The sequence below is a fragment of the Octodon degus genome, unplaced genomic scaffold (assembly GCF_000260255.1).
Source record: "Octodon degus isolate 3935 unplaced genomic scaffold, OctDeg1.0 scaffold00410, whole genome shotgun sequence".
Classification (NCBI taxonomy): Eukaryota; Metazoa; Chordata; class Mammalia; order Rodentia; family Octodontidae; genus Octodon; species Octodon degus.
The window spans coordinates 30,914-50,068 of NW_004524986.1; the positions used below are offsets into that span (position 1 = coordinate 30,914).

The following is a 19,155-nucleotide window of genomic DNA, read 5'->3' on the forward strand; positions in this document are numbered from 1 at the left end:
TGATCCCAGTGTCCTTGCAATACTGGATCAAGTACTGTCCCATGACTCTTAGTAGATGATTGTACTCTTGGATATGGAGAAACTGTTGCTTATTATGGGATGGTTCCATGATCTCCAAGGGTATGTTAACAATTCCAACCACACCTGTGCCAAGTCTGAGGAAATAAATTCATATAATTTTTTTTAATTTGGCTGAGTAAAAAGTCCAGTATGTAGGGGTCACTTGCAATCAGTATTTTCCAAAGTAAATTCATTATCTTCGTCTGGAACATGTCAGAGTTTAAAGAATTATCTTTAAAAAGTTATTTTATGATGCTACCATAAATCTATGCCCAGGTGTGTTCCGTCCCATAGTACAAAATCACCTCAATATATCATTACTGAATTATACCAGTACTGAATATCATTACATCATACCATTACTGAATTAATATAACTCTTCTCCCAAGCCTACTGCCTTCCATGAAGTTTTGCAGGAAAGTGGAGCTTTTTGGCATAAACACCAATAACAGGGCCTCACTGCAATAAACCTCCACGATCTTTTTTTTAAATGAAACTGCCCAGAGTCACCTTCTCTGCCCTTATTTCACTTGTTGGACTGGGTCTCTCCTCATTGCAGAGCTCCAAGGGGGTTCTCAGTGACTTCTACTCAGAAAACTATGGGTTTCATCATCCCAGAGGGAGACAGACATCTGACTGTCACATTAATGAACAGAGCTTTGGTGGGGAAGGGAGGTAGTATTTGTTTGTTGGTTTTAAAATTTTTTCACTTTCCCAACAGCATATGATGCACACACCTGGGATGTTCTGCTTGGTGACATAACTTGTTTTGAGAAAAACATCTAGTTATGTAACACTGCTCATCCCCACTGCCTCTCCTTGAGACATTAGTCACCTCTGTCCAAACTAGGGGCCTCGCCTGCTGTCTCTACCATGTTCCTCTTCCACCCTGCTTTCCCCTCCTTATTCTTTCTGCAAGCTAAGTTTGGACACTACTTCCTGGAGTGCTGACCTGGCCTCTCCTAGTTTGGTTACTGCTTTTCTAAAGACAGTGACACCTCAGGTGTCAAATGGTTCCGTGTTCAAACTTTCTAATACTTGAAAAATTTGCCTGGTGTTGTAACTTTGTCCCATTGTCAAACTGAATATCCAACTTGGAAAAAACTGAATCCCATTTTGCCTTCAGATCTTAGTATGGTGTCCGGCACACACAGAAGAAAACTACTTATTGAGCAATGAATTAAGTGCTAGTTCCTTAAGATTGAGGAATCAAGACAACAAATGCTCTCCCGACCCCTCTACTGGTCATGAGTGTATACTTTATCCTTTTCCATGGTGTCTCTTTGGAACTCTACATCACTGAAGAAAGCAGCTTATCAAGCTTCAAGCCTCTGAGAAAACAGCAGAGTCCATTATGTGAAAATCCAAGTAGACTGGATGCTTAACAATTTACACTCATTCAGACAATTGGCAAAAACTTACTCATGTTCAAAGCAGCACAAAACATTAACAGGGCTGCTTTTCAAGACTATGATTTTTTAAAAAAGACTATGATTTATCTTTCTTTTCAAAATTTTGTTTTTAATGTGTATAATGTTTTTAAGTTAGAAAAGCATTAAAACTCTGAAGAGATAGCACAAGCAAATTGTTAAAGAAATGCAGTGAAAAATAACTTCCCAGCATGCTTTTTCCTTAGAGGACACACACAGCTTTACCAACAACACAAAGTAGGTAAATTGATGCTTGCACGCTGACGGAAGGGTGAGCAGAGGATATGACACCTGCTCCCACTCCACAGACACAAGTTTACTGCACCCTCCCCCCTCCGCCTGCGTGTGCACCTGAAAACAAAGGCATACTCACAGGGACTTCCGTTTCAACTGTGGGCCCACTTTCTCATGCATTTTGATCAAACGGCTATTACTGTACAGGAACATTCCATCTTGGCTTGGGTTTTCTAGGTTCACTCCAAAGAACAGGGAGAGTGTTTTTGCTTTTCTTAATTCTCTAGAAGTATATTTAGAAAAATTTTTAACATTTTTTTAAATAAAAGTATACACTTTATGAAACTGCTAATAATGAAATATAAAAATAAGCCCCCATGGAAATATATATATGGAATTATACATATATGAAATTATACATATATGGAAATATATATAAATATACATCTCCAGCTATTTTTACAAAATCTGGTAGGAACGTACACCTGTTGTACAGCCAAGTATTCTGCATAACTACACAAGTCAAACACAGACACATTCATTGACTCTAAAACAAATCTCTTAATTTAAATTTACAAGGCCCAGAAAGTCCCCAAGAAGTTATATACACTGAAGCAGTTTTGAAAATTGACAATTTAGATTTTTTAAACTGTAGGTTTTTCTAATGCTAAATGTAATTTCTCCTTTCCAGTATGTCCCCACATTTCCAAATACCCTACATAGCCTAGAATATATGAGAAGATGCTATTTAGCCCTCTTTAAACTTTTCCAAAAACCAAAGGTACATAAAAATAAAGTAAGTTAATGGCAATGGATATGAACTCTGATTCTCAGAATTTGTTCTATACTATGTTTTACGTTAACTTTTCTATTAGGTATGTATGCAAATCCTGAAAATAGCAAAACGCAATAGAACTGTAGCACCAGGAGGCTGCAGGGAGTGGTGAAGACTGCTCCTACGTAAGAGGTGGCTGTACCCTCAAATGCAGGCTTACTTTTCTAATAACTAGGAAAATATGAATGAGCCCCTTACACACTCTGCCTCACCTGGAACACAGGAGGAATATCCGCCCAAGAACATGGAATGTGATGAGGACTAGGAGTGATCATTTTAAATATACAGAATGGATGAGGTGCATATTTCCCTTTTTCAACCAATACAGCTCTTCCCCTACACTCAGCCACAGCTCTGTGCCATCTACAAACACAGCCTTTTTCTCCTGAGCTCATAATCTGACAATTCAATGTCCTCATCCAGTGTAACCTACCAAATCTTGAACCAATCTCTCATTTAAAAAAAATGTTTAGCATTACCTACACAAATATATGCACATGTTGAGATATACTTTAGTATTTTATACTGTTTATCTTGGCTGTTTATCCTGACCATATTAAGATTCATATTATAAAATATGCCAATCTAAGAAAGAGAAATTGTTATGGTAACCATCAAACCTTCCTACTTAGAAATAAGAATTTGTTTAGCACACAGAACCAAGGATTTCTGCAAAGGGAAAATCTGTGTCTTACCTTTGTTTCTCCTTAAGATTCTTATGCTTTGCTTCTGCATCTTCTAAAGCTTTCTCTAATATATCCTAGAGAAGTTAATTTGGTTGAGAGATGACACAAAGTTGACAAAAAGTGAGTTTATATTACCCTGTGACCCAAATATTTCCAGGGTACTAATGATAGATCACATTGCCTAAAGCATGGTACATACTCAGTTGATCCTTCAAAAATGATTAAGTTCCAATAGTTAGAAGAGAAACCAAATTCTAACTCACTGTGCTCTTCTTGCACGTGTTTAATGCACTCTCAGACTTCCAAAGAAAGAATTTTCACTACCTACAATAGCAGAATGGCTTTGACACAGACTACATGAAAACTTGGGTGAGTTATACATTGTACCTAGGATCTGGCCTTTATGAGAACAGAAAATGTTCAATCCCGTAACCACTGACTCCTTTAATTAAATGATAGGAATTAAGAAATTTAGTTAGTAGTCCAAAAACCCCTTCATCCCAAGTTCTGGATGCCTCTAATATTTGCCTTTTCTGAGTAACCCCATCTCTCAGCTTTTTCTTTGCAGACTGCTCCAATACCAGTGGCCAACTCTCTCGGTTACCTAGCTTTTTAATTTGCCGCACTGGTTCATTTACTATTCAATCCCTAGTGTGCTTGCTGTAAGCAAGCAGAAAAAGAATAGTTCTCCAGGATTGTTCTCACAAATAAGAGTAGACTTTGGTGTGAAAGGCAGCCATCTCTCTGATGAGTATACTGTGGTTGGAACAGGATCACTGTCTTTCAAGTAAAAGAAAATAGAAAATGATTGGTAACTATTTCATTTAAATTAAACTTCCCACAAGCATTTAAAAAGCCATGGTGTTTTGCTCTCTCCTCCACACTGAAGTAAACAGAGAGCTGGAGAGCATCAAAGAAAACTGGTCAAAGGCACCCCCACTTCCTGGCAGCCACTCCCACTCAGCGAGGACAGCAGGGGTAGCAGAAGGAGCAGCTACATAAAGTGAGAAGAAAGCAAGGGTCTTGACAATCAAAACCAGAAAGTAATGCAATGGCTTTCTTAGAGAAAAAAAAAAAATGGAATGAAACTTAAAGCATGAAAAAATCAATTGCAATAAGAAAGGGTTACCTTTAACTTAAGAAAAGGAAGGAAAAAAAAAGTAAGAGAACCTTAAGAGATCTGTGGATAGATTCAGCTCTGGGCACTATTGCATATTTTTCTTTGATTTCACACCTTACTTACGGCCTTTAAACAAGCAGCTCTTTATCAGCCACATCCTGATCCTTAAAAGTCGACGGGGAAATCACTTTATATTCCTACTCATCCTTTTGCAATCGGGAAAATAGATAACCCTCATCGTGTACCTCAGGGCAAGGCTTTATACCACATTCTTGTAAAAAGTTAGCAAACTAGCAATATATATCCTACAGCGGTATGTTTTTTCTCTTAGCCAAAATGCACTATAATTAATAAAAATAATGGTTCTTTATAACTATCCTACTAGTGGGCATATTGGAAGAAATACAGAGAATGTTTATGAACTACATGGAGAAACTCATAAGAAAAGAGCTTCGTAAGCTGGAAGCCTTGATATTAATATTCGTAATTATGCTATATAACTCCTAGCACTAGAATGAAGAACTGCTTATTAGTCTTCTCCCGGCTTTCCCCATTTATTTCGGTCCATGGAGAGCTATAATTTGAAAAGATATTTTCAAGGAGACTTGATAGGCTAGGTTTTCTCTATTAGCTTTTAATCATTTTCTCCTTTTCTTGTATTACTTTCCTTTTCATTTTAAAGAAATTGTTCATTATTACTTTCTCACTGTCCCAAATTCACCTGACATTTTGTTCCCTTTTAATATTCGTCTGAGCTTTCCCCCTATTTAGTGGGCTTTCTCTCTGCGGTTCACTTGTGTTAAAATCAACTTAATCTTTTGAGCCCATTAATGTTTAAAAATGTAAGAAGAAAATGATGAGAGACAACCATAAACAAGAAAAGTATGTGAAAAGCCGGCCAAATAGCTCAGGGGATTAAGCACCTGCAAGCAGGCACAGGGGCCGGGGGTTCGATCCCCAGGCCTGCTGTACAGGCCCTGCCCCCTGGGGCATGCTCAGACAGCAATTGAGACTGGGCATGGTGGCACGCACCTGTAATCCCAGCTCTTGGGAGGCTGTAAACAGATCGAAAAATATGAGTCCGATCTAGTAGTGAGACCTTGAACTCCCTGTAGACCCCTCCCTAAAAAAAAAAAAAAAAAAAAAAAAAAAAAACACACCACCCAAGTAGCTCAGCAGATTAAAGAGCCTGCAAGCAGGCACAGGGGCCGGGGCTTGATCCCCAGACCTGCCGTGCCGGCCCTGCCACCAGGGCGTGCTGAGATGATGATTGGCGTGGTGGCGCACGCCTGTAACCCCAGCTCTTGGGAGGCTATAAACAGGAGGATCATTACCAGTCTGATCTATTAGTGAGACTGAACACCCTGTAGACCCTTATCTCAAAAAATAAAAAAGAAAGAAAGAAAAAGAAAAGTACGTGACTCAGTGTGCCACTGGAGCACACCCTTCCCGAGGGCATACCTGGGCAGAAGCCGCAGCAGTTCCGTCAGCCTGGTGTACTTTGATGTGTGCTTCTTTCAGTGTGAGTTCAGCTGAAAGCAGAAGCAAAATAGTTACAATACAGTGAAATGCTATCAGTTTTTAAGACAGTGTCTTCCATACATCGAGTCATGACCAGTGAGAATGACACACTGCTCATGATCTCAGAAAATCCGAAGTTCACTTCAGTGCTCTTACCCATTTTGTAACTTGTCTATCAGAACTCCTTAAAAAGGCAGGACAATTTATAACTTTATATGCAGATTCAAAAAGATGAGCTGACCTTTGACCAATTAAAAATGCTATAAAATCTATATATAATGTAAAATATTCCCACTTCCAGATGACAGGAGGACAGCTTTGCCTTTGCTGTTGGAAAAGAGTGTATGTAAAAAATTCTTCTTAAAGTAGATGTAATACTTGCCTCTAATATAATTGTTCAGCATCATGACTATGAAGGCTTCTAATATACAACAATTAATTCCAAGTATGTGCAAAATCTTACTTAAAAGTAATAAATCATATCACACACACACAAACTCAGCAATAGACATGTTATGAAGTTCCATAGAGGTAGGAAAATGTAGTATTGCTTATAATGCCTACAGCAATGCCCATCTCGGAACAAAAGCTGGATTAATTTTGCTGAGTGAACAACAACAATGTGAGCAACTTGAAATCACATACCCATCTGTACTGCTTCCTGTGCTTTTCTAACTTCATTTTTAAGGACTCCTTTGAAAGAAGATGTGGCATACAAATATTTTCTGGAAAGAAAAATGACATAATGAAGTAAGATTACTCATTTTAAAGAATGTGAGAGAACATTCTTTAGTAAGATTATATACTCCAGGAATGCATAATTATTAAGAAAGATGCATCAAATGAGTTATATCCAGTCAGTTATATCCAGATGATAAATTAGCAAACCTTCTACCTAAAAAGAAATTCCTTGCCTTTTAACAATTGGTAATTTTATTTTTCTAAAGCAACTTCAGGAGCAAGATAGGAAAATCTCTGCCCACACACATGTTCAATTTTACATATAAAATAGGATAATTTTCTTAAAAGAAAATGTTATGCAACTGCTTCACTGCCCAAGTCTCTGGTTGGCATGCACAGCCCTCTTACTCAGATCATCACTGACACTGGCTAACCTGCTTCTCCCAGTCGCCAAACAATTATTTCTAGCTTAAATGCTTAGAAATGCACATTAACATAACATCTTAAAAGACTAAAAGCATATTTTTTACTGTGTTGCTCAAGTTTTTATTTTCAAGATGTACTTCTTTAGTGACAGCAAAGATATCATAGAACAGTCAATAAAAAAATGAACATCTATAAACTCGAAAGTGAACAAGGTATAGATAAGAAAAGCTTTGCGGCTACTGTGATAAAAATCAGCATGATACTGGCAAAAAAAAAAAAAGACCTGAGGATCAGTGGATTAGAAGATGCAGATACAACTACAAATACATTCAGACATCTTATCTTTGATAAAGGAGCTTAACATGTTCATTGGAAGAAAGCCTCTTTAATAAAGGGTGCTGGAAAAACTGTCTCTCTATATGCTGAAGACTAAAACTAGAGCCATGTCTATCACCACACACTAAAGTCCAAATGGATAAATGATTTTTAAGTATTAAAACAAAAACAATAAATCTATTGGAAGAAAAAGTAGGTAGAACTCTTGAAGACATAAGGGTAGGAAAAGTTTGTAAACAAAAACCAAACTACACAGGAAATACTTCAAAGAATCAACAACCGGGATCTCATCTTACTAAAAACCTTTTTGCACATCAAAACAAACAAACAGAGGGAAAATATAACCCACAGAGCGAGGAAAAATTTTTAGCTAATCATATGTCAGACAAAGAGTTTATATCTAGAATATATGAAGATTGTAAAAACTAGATCCCCCCAATTCAAAAATGGGCATCTGAGATGAATACACAACTTTACAGATGAAGAAATATAAATGACAAATATATGCAAAAATGTTCCACAGCACAAGTCATTTGAGAAATGCAAATTAAAACAACATTGAAATTCCATCTCACTCCAAAAAGAATGGCTGTCATCAAGAAGCCAACCAATAACAAATGCTGGAGGGGTTATGGGGAAAAAGAAACCCTTTTCCACTGTCAGTTGTAGTGGAGACTGATGCAACTACCATGGAAATAAGTGTGTAGATTCCTCAAAAAGCTAAGATTAGAGGTCCCATTTGCCCCAGCTATTCCCCTTCTAGGTATCTTCCCAGAAGAATTAAAAACATCATACCACAGTGATATATGTGCATCAATCTTACAGCAGCACAATTTGCAAGAGCTGAAACTTGGAAACAACCCAAATGCTCATGAATCAGTAAATGGATAAAGACAGACAGACAGACAGACAGACAGACAGACAGACAGACAGACAGATGTAATAACCATAAAGAAGGGTTTCTTGAGACATTTCTAGGTAAATGGATGTACCTTGAGACCACACTCATAACTGGAATAAATCAGACTCATATATGTAAACACTGTATTGTCCCCCTGGTGTGAGCAATTGAAAGAGTAAATAAGATTGGGAATGTACAATAGTATTGTGAAGTGGGAAGTAATTGTTTAAAAGGAAAAAGAAATTAGGATGGGGACAAGGGGAAAAGAAGGCAGGGAAAGAGAGAAAAATGCAAGTTAGTTATACTGTTCGTGTTTCTTAGTTCACTGAAAAGTTTGTGCTAATACTGTTTGGAGAATGTTAATGCTCATATCTTATACTCTGAGGAACTACTTCGAAGATGACAATATGTACTGCATTAATTATTGTTATGCCCTTCTTATTTTATTAAGATATTCTGTTTTATCTTTTTTTCAATAAAATAAAATAAAATAAAAAAGAAAAGCTGTGTAGATCACACACTCCCTAAATACACTTTAAATTAGAGAGTCCTTGGAGGCAAGCTTTAAAATATTAGCTTAAATCATTACAGACAGAAATATCCCACAATAATATTTGTTTTTAGAATGCCCAGAGCTGGGGAGATAGCTCAGTGGCATAAGCATCTGCCTGGAAAGCACAAGGTACTGAGTTTGATCACCAGTATCAAAAAAATATAAAATAAAAAGGTGGAGAATGCCCAAAGCTTTTTACGTGTGCTGTCACTCTCTGTTTAATACCCGTACCCTGCTGTGCTGCTAGCTCATTGTTCTCTGATGTCTGCAATGTTCAGAATGGCGCACATACTTAAATTGTACCTGTCGCCTACACTGGGCTGAGGGATGTCCAGAACATTTCTGTGAAGGTACTTTTGAAAAATATAGTATTTGGTAAATGGAGTTAAAAAGACCCTTCCTCACCTCTGTGGATAGGCACTGCCCAATTCACAGAGGGCTGGAACAGAAAAACAAGAGGAAGAAGGCCGATTCAACCTCTTCCTGAGCAGGGACATCCATCTCAAGTTGGGTCATCAGAATTTCTAGCTCTCAGGCCTTTGTCTTCAGGCTTGACTACAATGCCTTCACTCCTGGGCCTCTAGCTGGCAGAACGCAGACTGAGCTGCTTCAGTCCTCTGTTGATGCTGATTCTGTTTCTGTTGATTCTGTTTCTCTAGAGAGCCCTGACTAACAAAGGGACCAAAAGTTTTACAAGACACCAGTGGGCATCTGCAAACCATTTCTTGAGCCCAAAATGCAGTAAGATACATTTTTTAAAAAAGCATTTTCTGGGGCCGGGGTGATAGCTTAGTAGAATAAGCGCTTGCCTGGCAAATGCCAGGGCCTGAGTTCAATCCCTGGTTCTGAAAAAAAAAAAAAAAAGCATTTGTTCACGCGGGAGGGAGAGTGTAGATCCATATATGTCAATGAGTCTCAGTCAGGGCCAGGCCAAATAGAGGTCATGGAACCAGTGCAGTGCCTGGCTTCTTCTACTACAGCCTCAGACCTAAGGATGTTTTCTTTTCCATTTTTTAAAGATTTTAAAAATAAATGAAAACATGAGAAAACAGTAAAGAACTGAATATGCCCATATGTCTATTATCAGGCTCTTTAGAGGAAAACCTTGCTAATCTGGAAAGTCTATATCAAGAGCCATAGCTTTAGCTTTAGGGTTTTTATTTTATTTTAATGGTTGTGGGATTAGACCCAGGAGTTTCTGGACACTAGGCAAGCATTTTAGGATTGAGCTACATCCTCAGGCTCAAATTCTGCATTTTAAAGTATATAAGAGGGTGGGGAGATAGCTCAGTGGTTTAAACACCTATCTTGCAAGCACAAAGACCCAGATTTGATCCCTGGTTCCACATACTGTGCCAGCCCCAGAACCCCAGGTGCGCGGTGTCAGCTCTGAGACTGGGCACGGTAGCGCACACCTGCAATCCCAGCACTGGGGAGGTTGAGACAGAAGAATCACTACGAGTCCAAGCTGCATAGCAGGAGCCTGTACCAAATAAATAAATAAATACAAAAAAGATTTTAAAAAATAAAGTACATAAAATAATAAAACTTAGTACATTATGCTGTGCAAATGATACCACAAACAATTTGAAAACCTTTTCACAACCCCAGAAAGAGCCACAACTCTTCCCATCACCTCCTACCACCTGCAGCCCTTAGCAACCACCAAGCTACTTTCCTCTTTATTATTTTACTTTTACTAGTACATGTTTGCGGTTCCTGAGAATTACACTCACTGTGAGGGATTACTACATGAACATAACACATTTCAGCTCCCTTCTTTTGCCCCTTCCCAATTCTCTTTTAAAAAATTTTCCAGCACCAAACTGATTCATAAGACCTTGCTAGACTTTATTAAAACATACTATATACAGATTGACAATCAAAGCACATATAAAATGTGTAAGATAAGTGTACAAAGTCAAGGTACACTTTTAGATACACTGCCCATGCTGGATTAAAATACACTTTCTCTTTCTCCTTTTCTTTTTCTTATTATTTGTCTTTTATTCCATATACATGTATATGGGGGGAGCAGTTTCATATATGAGGAATCATTCAATATTTAAGCTAATGTGTCTGAGTTACTTCACTTGACATTATGGACTCAATTTGTACCTATTTTCCTACAAATAACTTAAATGTATCATTTTTATGGCAGGGTAGTACTCCAGGTGTATAAATACCACTTTTTAAAAAATCTATTCATCGGTTGGTGGATATACAGGCTGTTTACAAGATTTAATTTATTACTGTGCTGCTATGAATATAGCCAAGTGTGGCTGGAGTTGTTTCCATATCTTCTGTTCTGTTCCACTGATGCATGAGTCTAATATTTTAGTTTTGTTTTTTCTAATACCATGCTATTTTTATTACTGTAGCTTCATAGTATCACTTGAAGTCCAGGATTGTGATGGTCTCCTTCCTTGCCCTCGTTGTCCAGAACTGCTTTTGCTATTCTAGTTCTCTTCTGGTTCCATATGAATGTTAAGATTGCTTTTTCCAATTCTGTAAGATGTTGTGGGGATTTTGATTGGGACTGCATTAAATCTATGTAACAGTTTTGGAAGTATGGCCATTTTTTTCTACATTTGTTCGGCCTTTCCAGGAACAGGAGATATCTTTCCGTTTTCTGATATTCTCTTCAATTTCCTTTTTTCCTAGAATTACAGTTTTCATTCTAGAGTTCTTTGACTCCCTTGGGTTAATTCTTAAGTATTTTATTTTCCTTGTTGCTATTGTGAAAAGCATTATTTCTAACTTTGTGAGTTTGTTGCTGGTGTATAGAAGTCTCTCTGGTTTTTGAGTATTGCCTTTGTATCCTGCTACACTGCCAAATTTGGATATTAGTTCTAGGAGTCTTCTGGCAGAATTTTGGGTGACTTCTATCTACACAGAAGATAACATTATCAGCATACAATGGTAATTAATTCCTTCAATTTTTATCCATATCCCTTGTATTTCTTTCTCTTGTCCTACTGGTCTAGTCAATGTCCTGAGAACTGTATTAAACATAAGTGATAATACTGAACATCCTTGACTTGTTCCTGATTTTAGAGGAAAAGCTTTGAGCTTCTATTTAGTATGATGCTGATCATTGGTTTGTCATAGATGATTTATATCAGGCGGAGGTAAAGCTCTTCAGTTCTTATTTTCTTCAGTAGTTTTACCATGAATGGAGGCTGGATTTTTTTTCAAATGCTTTTTCCATTGAGATAATCAATGCACCCATTGAGATAATCAGGTGGATTTCATTCTTATTTCTGTTTACATGATGTATTAATTTATTAATTTGCATGTGTTGACCCATTCCTGGGATGACTGATCATGATGTATGATCTTTTGATGGTTAGGTGCATTCTGTTTCCCAGTATCTTACAGAAGATTTTTGTACCTATGTTCATTAAAGAGACAGGCCTATAGTTTTGAAGGCGGATTCTTTTCTGGTTTGGAAGGAGGTAATGTTTGCATTTAGCAATAACTGTACGAGTACTGTTTCTCCTCAAACTTTATTGAAGAGTTCTAGCATTAGATCCCTAAAGCTCTTGTAGAATTCAGGAGTGAATTCATTGGAGCTTCTAAATGATAACTTGATGTAGAGTTGACTTTTAAACAATGTGAGAAGTAAGGCAAATTCCTCACCAATTGCTAGTAAAAACAGGCTGCATATAATTTAAATGTTTGTCAGCTGGAATCTCTTAATAGTGCATTTGAGAGTCTCTTCCATTATCTCAACAGAAGCAGTAAAGATACAGTGAAGATGGTACAGATTTGTGATGAACACCTAAGAGCCCACCTGCCTGGGTGCCAAGACCAGGGAACTGTTAGAACGCTGTGTGCAGTTAAATCACGTCACTTCTCGTGATTCTACTTCCTTATCACAAATGGGTAATGATAATGATCTCTGTCTTACAGGGCGGTTATGAGAAGTGAAGCTATCAATGCAGTTAAAATACTTAGAATAGTGCTGGCTCACAGTATATAATAGGTGTTATTATCATTGTCTAATTCTTCCAAAATATGTTTTAGGAGAGAAATACATTGGGGATTAGAAAATAAAATCACGTAGCTGAACAAATTACTTTTTTTCCAGGAATCTGAAGGACTCACAGAAATTTGATTACTTATGTACATGAAAAAGATAAGGTTAAAAAATAAGAAAATCTACATCAATGGCTTAACAAGCAATTCAGGTTATAGCAGTAAACTGTGTATTATTGATTTTTAACTTTATTTATTGTATTTTAGGGAAGTGTCAATAGAGTGTTCAGGGTCTCACTACTAGATCGGACTCATAGTGATCCACCTGTTTACAGCCTCTCAAGAGCTGGGATTACAGGTGCACGCCACCATGCCCAGTCTCAATTACCATCTCAGTGTGTCCCAGGATTCCCGGACTCCTGTGCCTGCTTGCAGGTGCTTTAATCTACTGAGCTATTTGGCCGGCCCTGATTTTTCACCTTAATGTTTATTTTGAGAGACCATTTTATGGTTAACTATAGGAAATGCCCATAAAATTTAAGATAAAGTAATTCTCAAATTGTTCATTTGGTTTTCTTTTTCACTGAACAATACTCACTGAAGTCATAACCTTATTCCATATGTGTCTCTAATACATGTAAGGAAGAGAAAAACTCAAGTATACCTCACAGTATACTAGAATCACCATTTATTCTTTTTTAAAAAAAAAATCACATATAACCATGTAGCTTCATCTCACTTGACACTGGTTAATTTAGACCAGATCAATTTTTCAGAACCAAAGTGAAATTAAAAGGATATTGTGAACAGTGAGTTAATTCATTAAATGCAGTATAAATTTAAATAATGAAGTATATTACATAGAAGGTAAAAGTGGCACAAAAGAGTTCAACTCTTAATTTGAAGTGCCAAAGACCAAAAGCTGTGCTGTCATCCACGTCTGAGCTCAGATGATCTGCACACTGGACCACTATGGAAACTTCACAGCTGCTTACCACAGTTTACAAAAAGTAACGAGATGTGTGCCCAAACTTCCGTCATGCTGGTGCGATGGAGCTTCCCGCTCTTATATGTGTGAATTAGTATTTGTTCAAGCCTCCATCCAGACCTGGGATGCTCCACTAATCTGATGCTTCTTTATTTTCCTACTATTAGGTAGACTCAAGAAAATAGAAAGATCCTGAGTGGTGCATTCACTGGAAGAGATGGGTGAGAATCCACTCAGCTGGGTTCCCCGCTCGGTGCGACAGGAGGCCAGGGAGCTGCACCCTCTTGGGGCTTGGCCCTCGGGCCCTCAGGGGCCAGGACTTTCTTCCATGCCCATCTCCACCCCTAACCTCTGCCCCCCACCCAGCTGCAGCCCCTGCCTCCCCATTCTTTCTTCCCTCTTCCTGTATTTCACTTTCTTCTGACACACGTCAGGCAGCCACTCTTTCTTCTTGACACATTTGCCTTCTACCTTTACACCACTTTCCACCAAGTATCGTGCTTATGCCTGCTTTCTATATAAAATAATTTGCTGGATACTTTCTTTGTGAAATAAAAACCTAAAAAATGTAAAGTCAATGAAAAGTACTGAGGGGAATATAAAAATGTTGTTTCTTAGAGACGCAACCATGTACAAAAAAGTACAGCTGATATTAAATATTTATTTGGGATGAGAAAAGGGTACTTTGCTACCCTGTTGGTAGAAAAATGAACTGGTTCCCACTTACTAGAGGGCTGTTAGCAGAAGCTATCAAAATTAGTGGTGTATATACCTTCTGACCCAGAGTTTACTTCTGAAATTTGGTCTACAGTAATAATTACCTTTGAGTGTATTGCAGAAGCAAGGTAGAGCATGACAGTGTTTTCAGTGACTGATTTGATTAAAACAATTTATATAAATTTAAAGTTTTTTGTTTTATTTTTTTGGAAGGGTCTACCTATTAGTTCAGGCTGGCCTCAAACTTACATCCACCCTCCTGCCTCAGCCTTCTGAGTGCTGGGATTACAAGTGTGCGCTACCATACCCTGCTTAAATTTTTACTGACATTGAATTTCTCCACTTATACATATACCCAAATAATGTTGATTAAAATATCAAATATCTTACATTTTTAAGTTGAAAAAGGTGTGTGTAAAGAATAGGGCAATTATGAATTTGGATTAATGCAGCATCAGCCTATAACTATGAACCTCAACTTTCACTGGAAAATTCACATCACAATTATTTTATTTTTTTAATTAAGAGAGTTTATCTGGTTTACTCCTAAAAGTTATAATCATTATTCTTTACAGCATATAAAGAGTCAAGATCAAGAATTTTTTGGCTAGTATAATGCTGACAGGAACACTAAATGTCTAATGGACCCCTCATACTCAATGTGTCCAGAACAAAGTGGAGAGAACTTCATCACCCATGACTTGTAATTCCTATGAAGTCACCTCCCTCATTTCCCTGCTTTTTTAAATTCAGAGACTAAGCTAGAAGGCTCCCAGACCCCTCGCCTTGCTTCCACACCTCCCACCATCAGCAAGGCTCTGCCTTCATACCCTGTCTATAATTGGCCACTTCTCATCTTTTGCTAAGTGCGAGCCACCACCATTTCTCCTCTAGATACACAGACCTAAAATGCTTAGCATTTCCTCTTCCCTTTCCCCATAGAATTGATTCTCCTCTCAGCAGCCACAGCAGTCATTTAAAAATCCAAATTAAGTAATGTCAAGCTTTGGCTCAAAAGTCACCCCATCCTCAGCTCAGCCACCTCCATTTGTGTTGCATGAGGCCCTGATGACTGATCTTCCCCATTGGGCTCATATCTTTCTGACTGCTGTGCTTCAACTGTAGGGCCCTACAATCTCTGATGTTTACACCTATACTACTGTCCTTTCACCTGAGATCTATCTTCTCCCAAAATTCTTGCACAACTCATTGTGAAGCCCACTGTTCTATATGTCACCCAGGAGCTCCTGGTACTAGGGCTGTTGTCTATAGTTTCCTCTCTTCCTCTCTGTCTTCTACCCCAGCATGATCTGTGTGACCACAGAATGTGACAGACGTTACAGTATATGACTTGGAGGCTGAGTTCTTACAGCTTACAGCTTCCACTTTGTTCTTTTGAATTGCTCACACCAGTGGAAGCCAGCCACTGTCACAAAAATACCCAGGTGGACCTGTATAGTAGCCTTTGTAAAGAGGAACACACTTTCCAGCTGCATGGCAGTCACCCTGGATGCCACCTTCTAGCTCCAGTGAAGGAATCAGCACCCCCAGCCAAAAACCGGGCAATTGCATGAGAAACTCCACAGGCAAAACACCCAATAGGACCACCTTCAAATCACTGACCCATAGAATTTGAGCAATAAATGGTAACTTTCATTATTAAGCCACTAACCTTTAGAGTGCTATGCATTGAAGGGATAGGTGACTCATATTTGCTCACTGACTTATTGAGTCCTAAACAAAGTTACTTCCTTAATTTTCTTTCCAAAAGTGACATCCAACATCCCTGTTATTCTTCTCTTACTCTCCTGCTTTATTTTTTCTTAATAACCTTATAATTACCTGATATTTCCTTATATATATTTAACTTATTGTCTTCCTCCAGTGAAAACAACAGCTCTTTGAGGATGAGTTTTGAAGTTGCTTGTGTTGACAACACATCAGGTTAAAAGAATGCTTTGCACACAGTGAGCGTTCCACCCACTCTATATAATACTGCTGCTTTGCAAATATTTAAGGAACTCTACAGTGTTTTTATGCTCAGAATGGAATATTTTCTTCCTTGCCATGACCCTGAATGGCAGATGAATTCCCGATTCACAGAAAAGAGAAAGTAAGACTCGAGAAACTGCAAAGTTCTCCAACAAGTAAACAACTCAACTGAATCTCAAGTCTAAGTTTGACTGACCTAATTCAGTACCCAAGAAGGAAGGATTAAATCATTTAAGATAATAAAAATTCATGGATGCATACACAGGTACACAGTTTATAAAAGTGATTTTTAAAAATTATGTGTTAGCACATCTAGGTGTGTGGAGTGCTAGAATTTGTATAACAACACTAAAAAATAGACAGTGCCCCAGAAGCACAGCATTGCATGGTATTCAGCAGCACATCTTGAAGGCAGGTCCCCAAATAGCTTGTTTTTAAACTACTGGACCATGTCACTCCTAGGAAGGCACGATGACTCAAGTTCCATCTCACTGGGCTCCTTTCCAAGTTATAAATTTATATTAAGGCAATGTTAATGAAAAAACAGTTCTTCAAACAGAGTCTTTGGCTTCGCTGCCTCCCTTCAAGAGCTTTCAAAGGTGACCGTTTTAACCCATTCTTTAGTCCTAATGAGCAGAGATTAAATGCCTATATAAATCTGAGAGTTACTTCTCCACTAAAGTTAAAGAATTCAAACCCAAAGAAAATTAGTAACATTTGTTGCCTAAGATCAAGTAACATAGCCGTGTATCACTCTTCCATATTAAATACACAATCTTTAAGACTCCAAAATTTAGAGGCTTATAAGAAATCTTAAATTGGAAGAGATATTGGAATCACCTAGCTGAAATCCTTCTCATAGTAGTAATTTCCTCTACAGCCTAGACTCCCTTAGTGGCATACCTGTGTTCATCTTAGGGGGAAGGCCCTTTAGGTTCTGGAGGACATGAGCAACTTCATTAGTCCCCTACCATGCTCATGGCCCTCTCTGAGGTGGAACTCATGCCACCAGTTTCTTGAGAAACCAAATCAGTTGGTCACTATTATGGACACGAATCTGCTAACTAAAGGAATGATGAGTGGCCAGGCCACTCTAAAGAGTTTTATCCCCGAACTCTGCTCAATAAGAGAAGCTTTGAATGTCATGGTGAAAGACTTGCTGTTAGAAAAACAAATGCTGGGGCTGAGGAGGTGGTTCAGCAGAACAAGCACTACCCTGGCAAGTGCAAGGGCCTGAGTTCAATCCCCGGTTCTGCCAAAACAAAGAAAAGAAAAGAAAAAAAACAGAAAACAAATGCTGGGTAAACCCAGTCAACAGTTCTCAGTAGAGCCCAGGTATCTATTTGAGCAACACTGCACTGTTATCTCAGTTCTCCAGTGTGTGAACAATGAGTCAATGGTGACAGTGAGAAAAGTTGAATAGCTCTCTGCCACTTGACTTCTTCAAAATCCTAGACTAGGAACTGTTTTGTTTTTTTTTTTTTTGACATCAATGTGTCTCTTCCTTATAAAAATAGCCTAACATTTTCATGATGAGGTAGCCGTAATTGTCATCTACTTCAATTCAGCTATCAAAGTTCCACTTCTAGAATTCCAACCATTACATTATATTGTTCATGTTTTCATCCAAGCCTAAGTTTTCTCTCCTCAACAAGCCCATCAGTCGCCCCTTACCTGTTCATAATATTTCTGTGAACTATATACTTTTCAGTAAGTCTCTATCCCTTCTGAAGGATCCCGGTCTGGGCATCTTCCTCCACCACCACAAAAGCAGGACATTGTTGGCTGATATTATGACTACCTTGTTAAGCTTGTAAGTTCCATAACCATATTTAGTAACCCTGTCACAATCTCAGCTTATACTAAACTGTGGCAAATTAGAGCATCCATGTATTTTTCTCATGTAAATTAGTCACACCTGTACTTACATAATACATTTTGAAATCTAAATGCTGATCTGTACAATTTTATATCTCATTTATCTATTGGACTTCAACTCTGTCCCATCCTGCATCTGTTATAGCTGATAGAGGATTCTCCTCCTAGGTCATAGTCTACTATGAATTTCCAAAGAATAAGTTTGTTTTTTTTTATCCAAGCTACAGATTGATATGCTGAACAGAATACAGTAAAGGAAAGGAAACAGTGACACAGCACAGATGTTCTCCTGGTATCCCTCCTCTGAATGTGTTGGGAATATTGAGATACAACAGCTATAGCAATGATAGGTGCAATTACAGGGATCCAGGCATTTTCTATTTCTTACAAAAATGTGAAAAAATAATTGACTAGGAACTGCAGACACATATTGTTACATGTGATACTTCAGAGTTACAGAGACCTTTGAGGCAGAGCTTTAGGTGGCCATTTTATTTCCAAATATTTATTGGAGTCAGAGTGGCAAAGTGGATGGAATAATTACTTTAAAATAGCCTTTAAATAAGGCAGGGGACACCACAATTCCAGACTTGAAATTATGTTACAAAGCTTATTGTGATAAAAACAGCATAGTACTGGCAAAAAAACAAACCTAAGGACCAATGAACAGATTAGAAGATACAGAAACAAATCCAGATGTACTCAACTACCTCATCTTTGACAAAGGTCCCAAATGCATTCACTAGAGGAAAGTTTCTTTAATCAAAAGTTTTGGAAATAACTGTCTTTGCACATGCTGAAGATAAAAATTAGATC

General features: G+C 38.0%; 1 protein-coding gene across 1 annotated transcript in view; it reads right to left on the bottom strand.

The window, feature by feature from the left end:
* Morc1 (MORC family CW-type zinc finger 1) overlaps positions 1-19,155 on the bottom strand; it is a gene marked incomplete at its 3' end in the record, with an annotated part of 77,890 nt that continues 58,735 nt past the window's right edge. Inside the window, exons 10-14 of the mRNA XM_004648428.1 lie at positions 6,532-6,611; positions 5,827-5,897; positions 3,255-3,319; positions 1,864-2,007; positions 1-155 (exon numbers count right to left, since the gene is read on the bottom strand). Coding sequence (XP_004648485.1) covers positions 1-155; positions 1,864-2,007; positions 3,255-3,319; positions 5,827-5,897; positions 6,532-6,611 — 515 coding nt within the window. The remainder of the gene's footprint in view (positions 156-1,863; positions 2,008-3,254; positions 3,320-5,826; positions 5,898-6,531; positions 6,612-19,155) is intronic.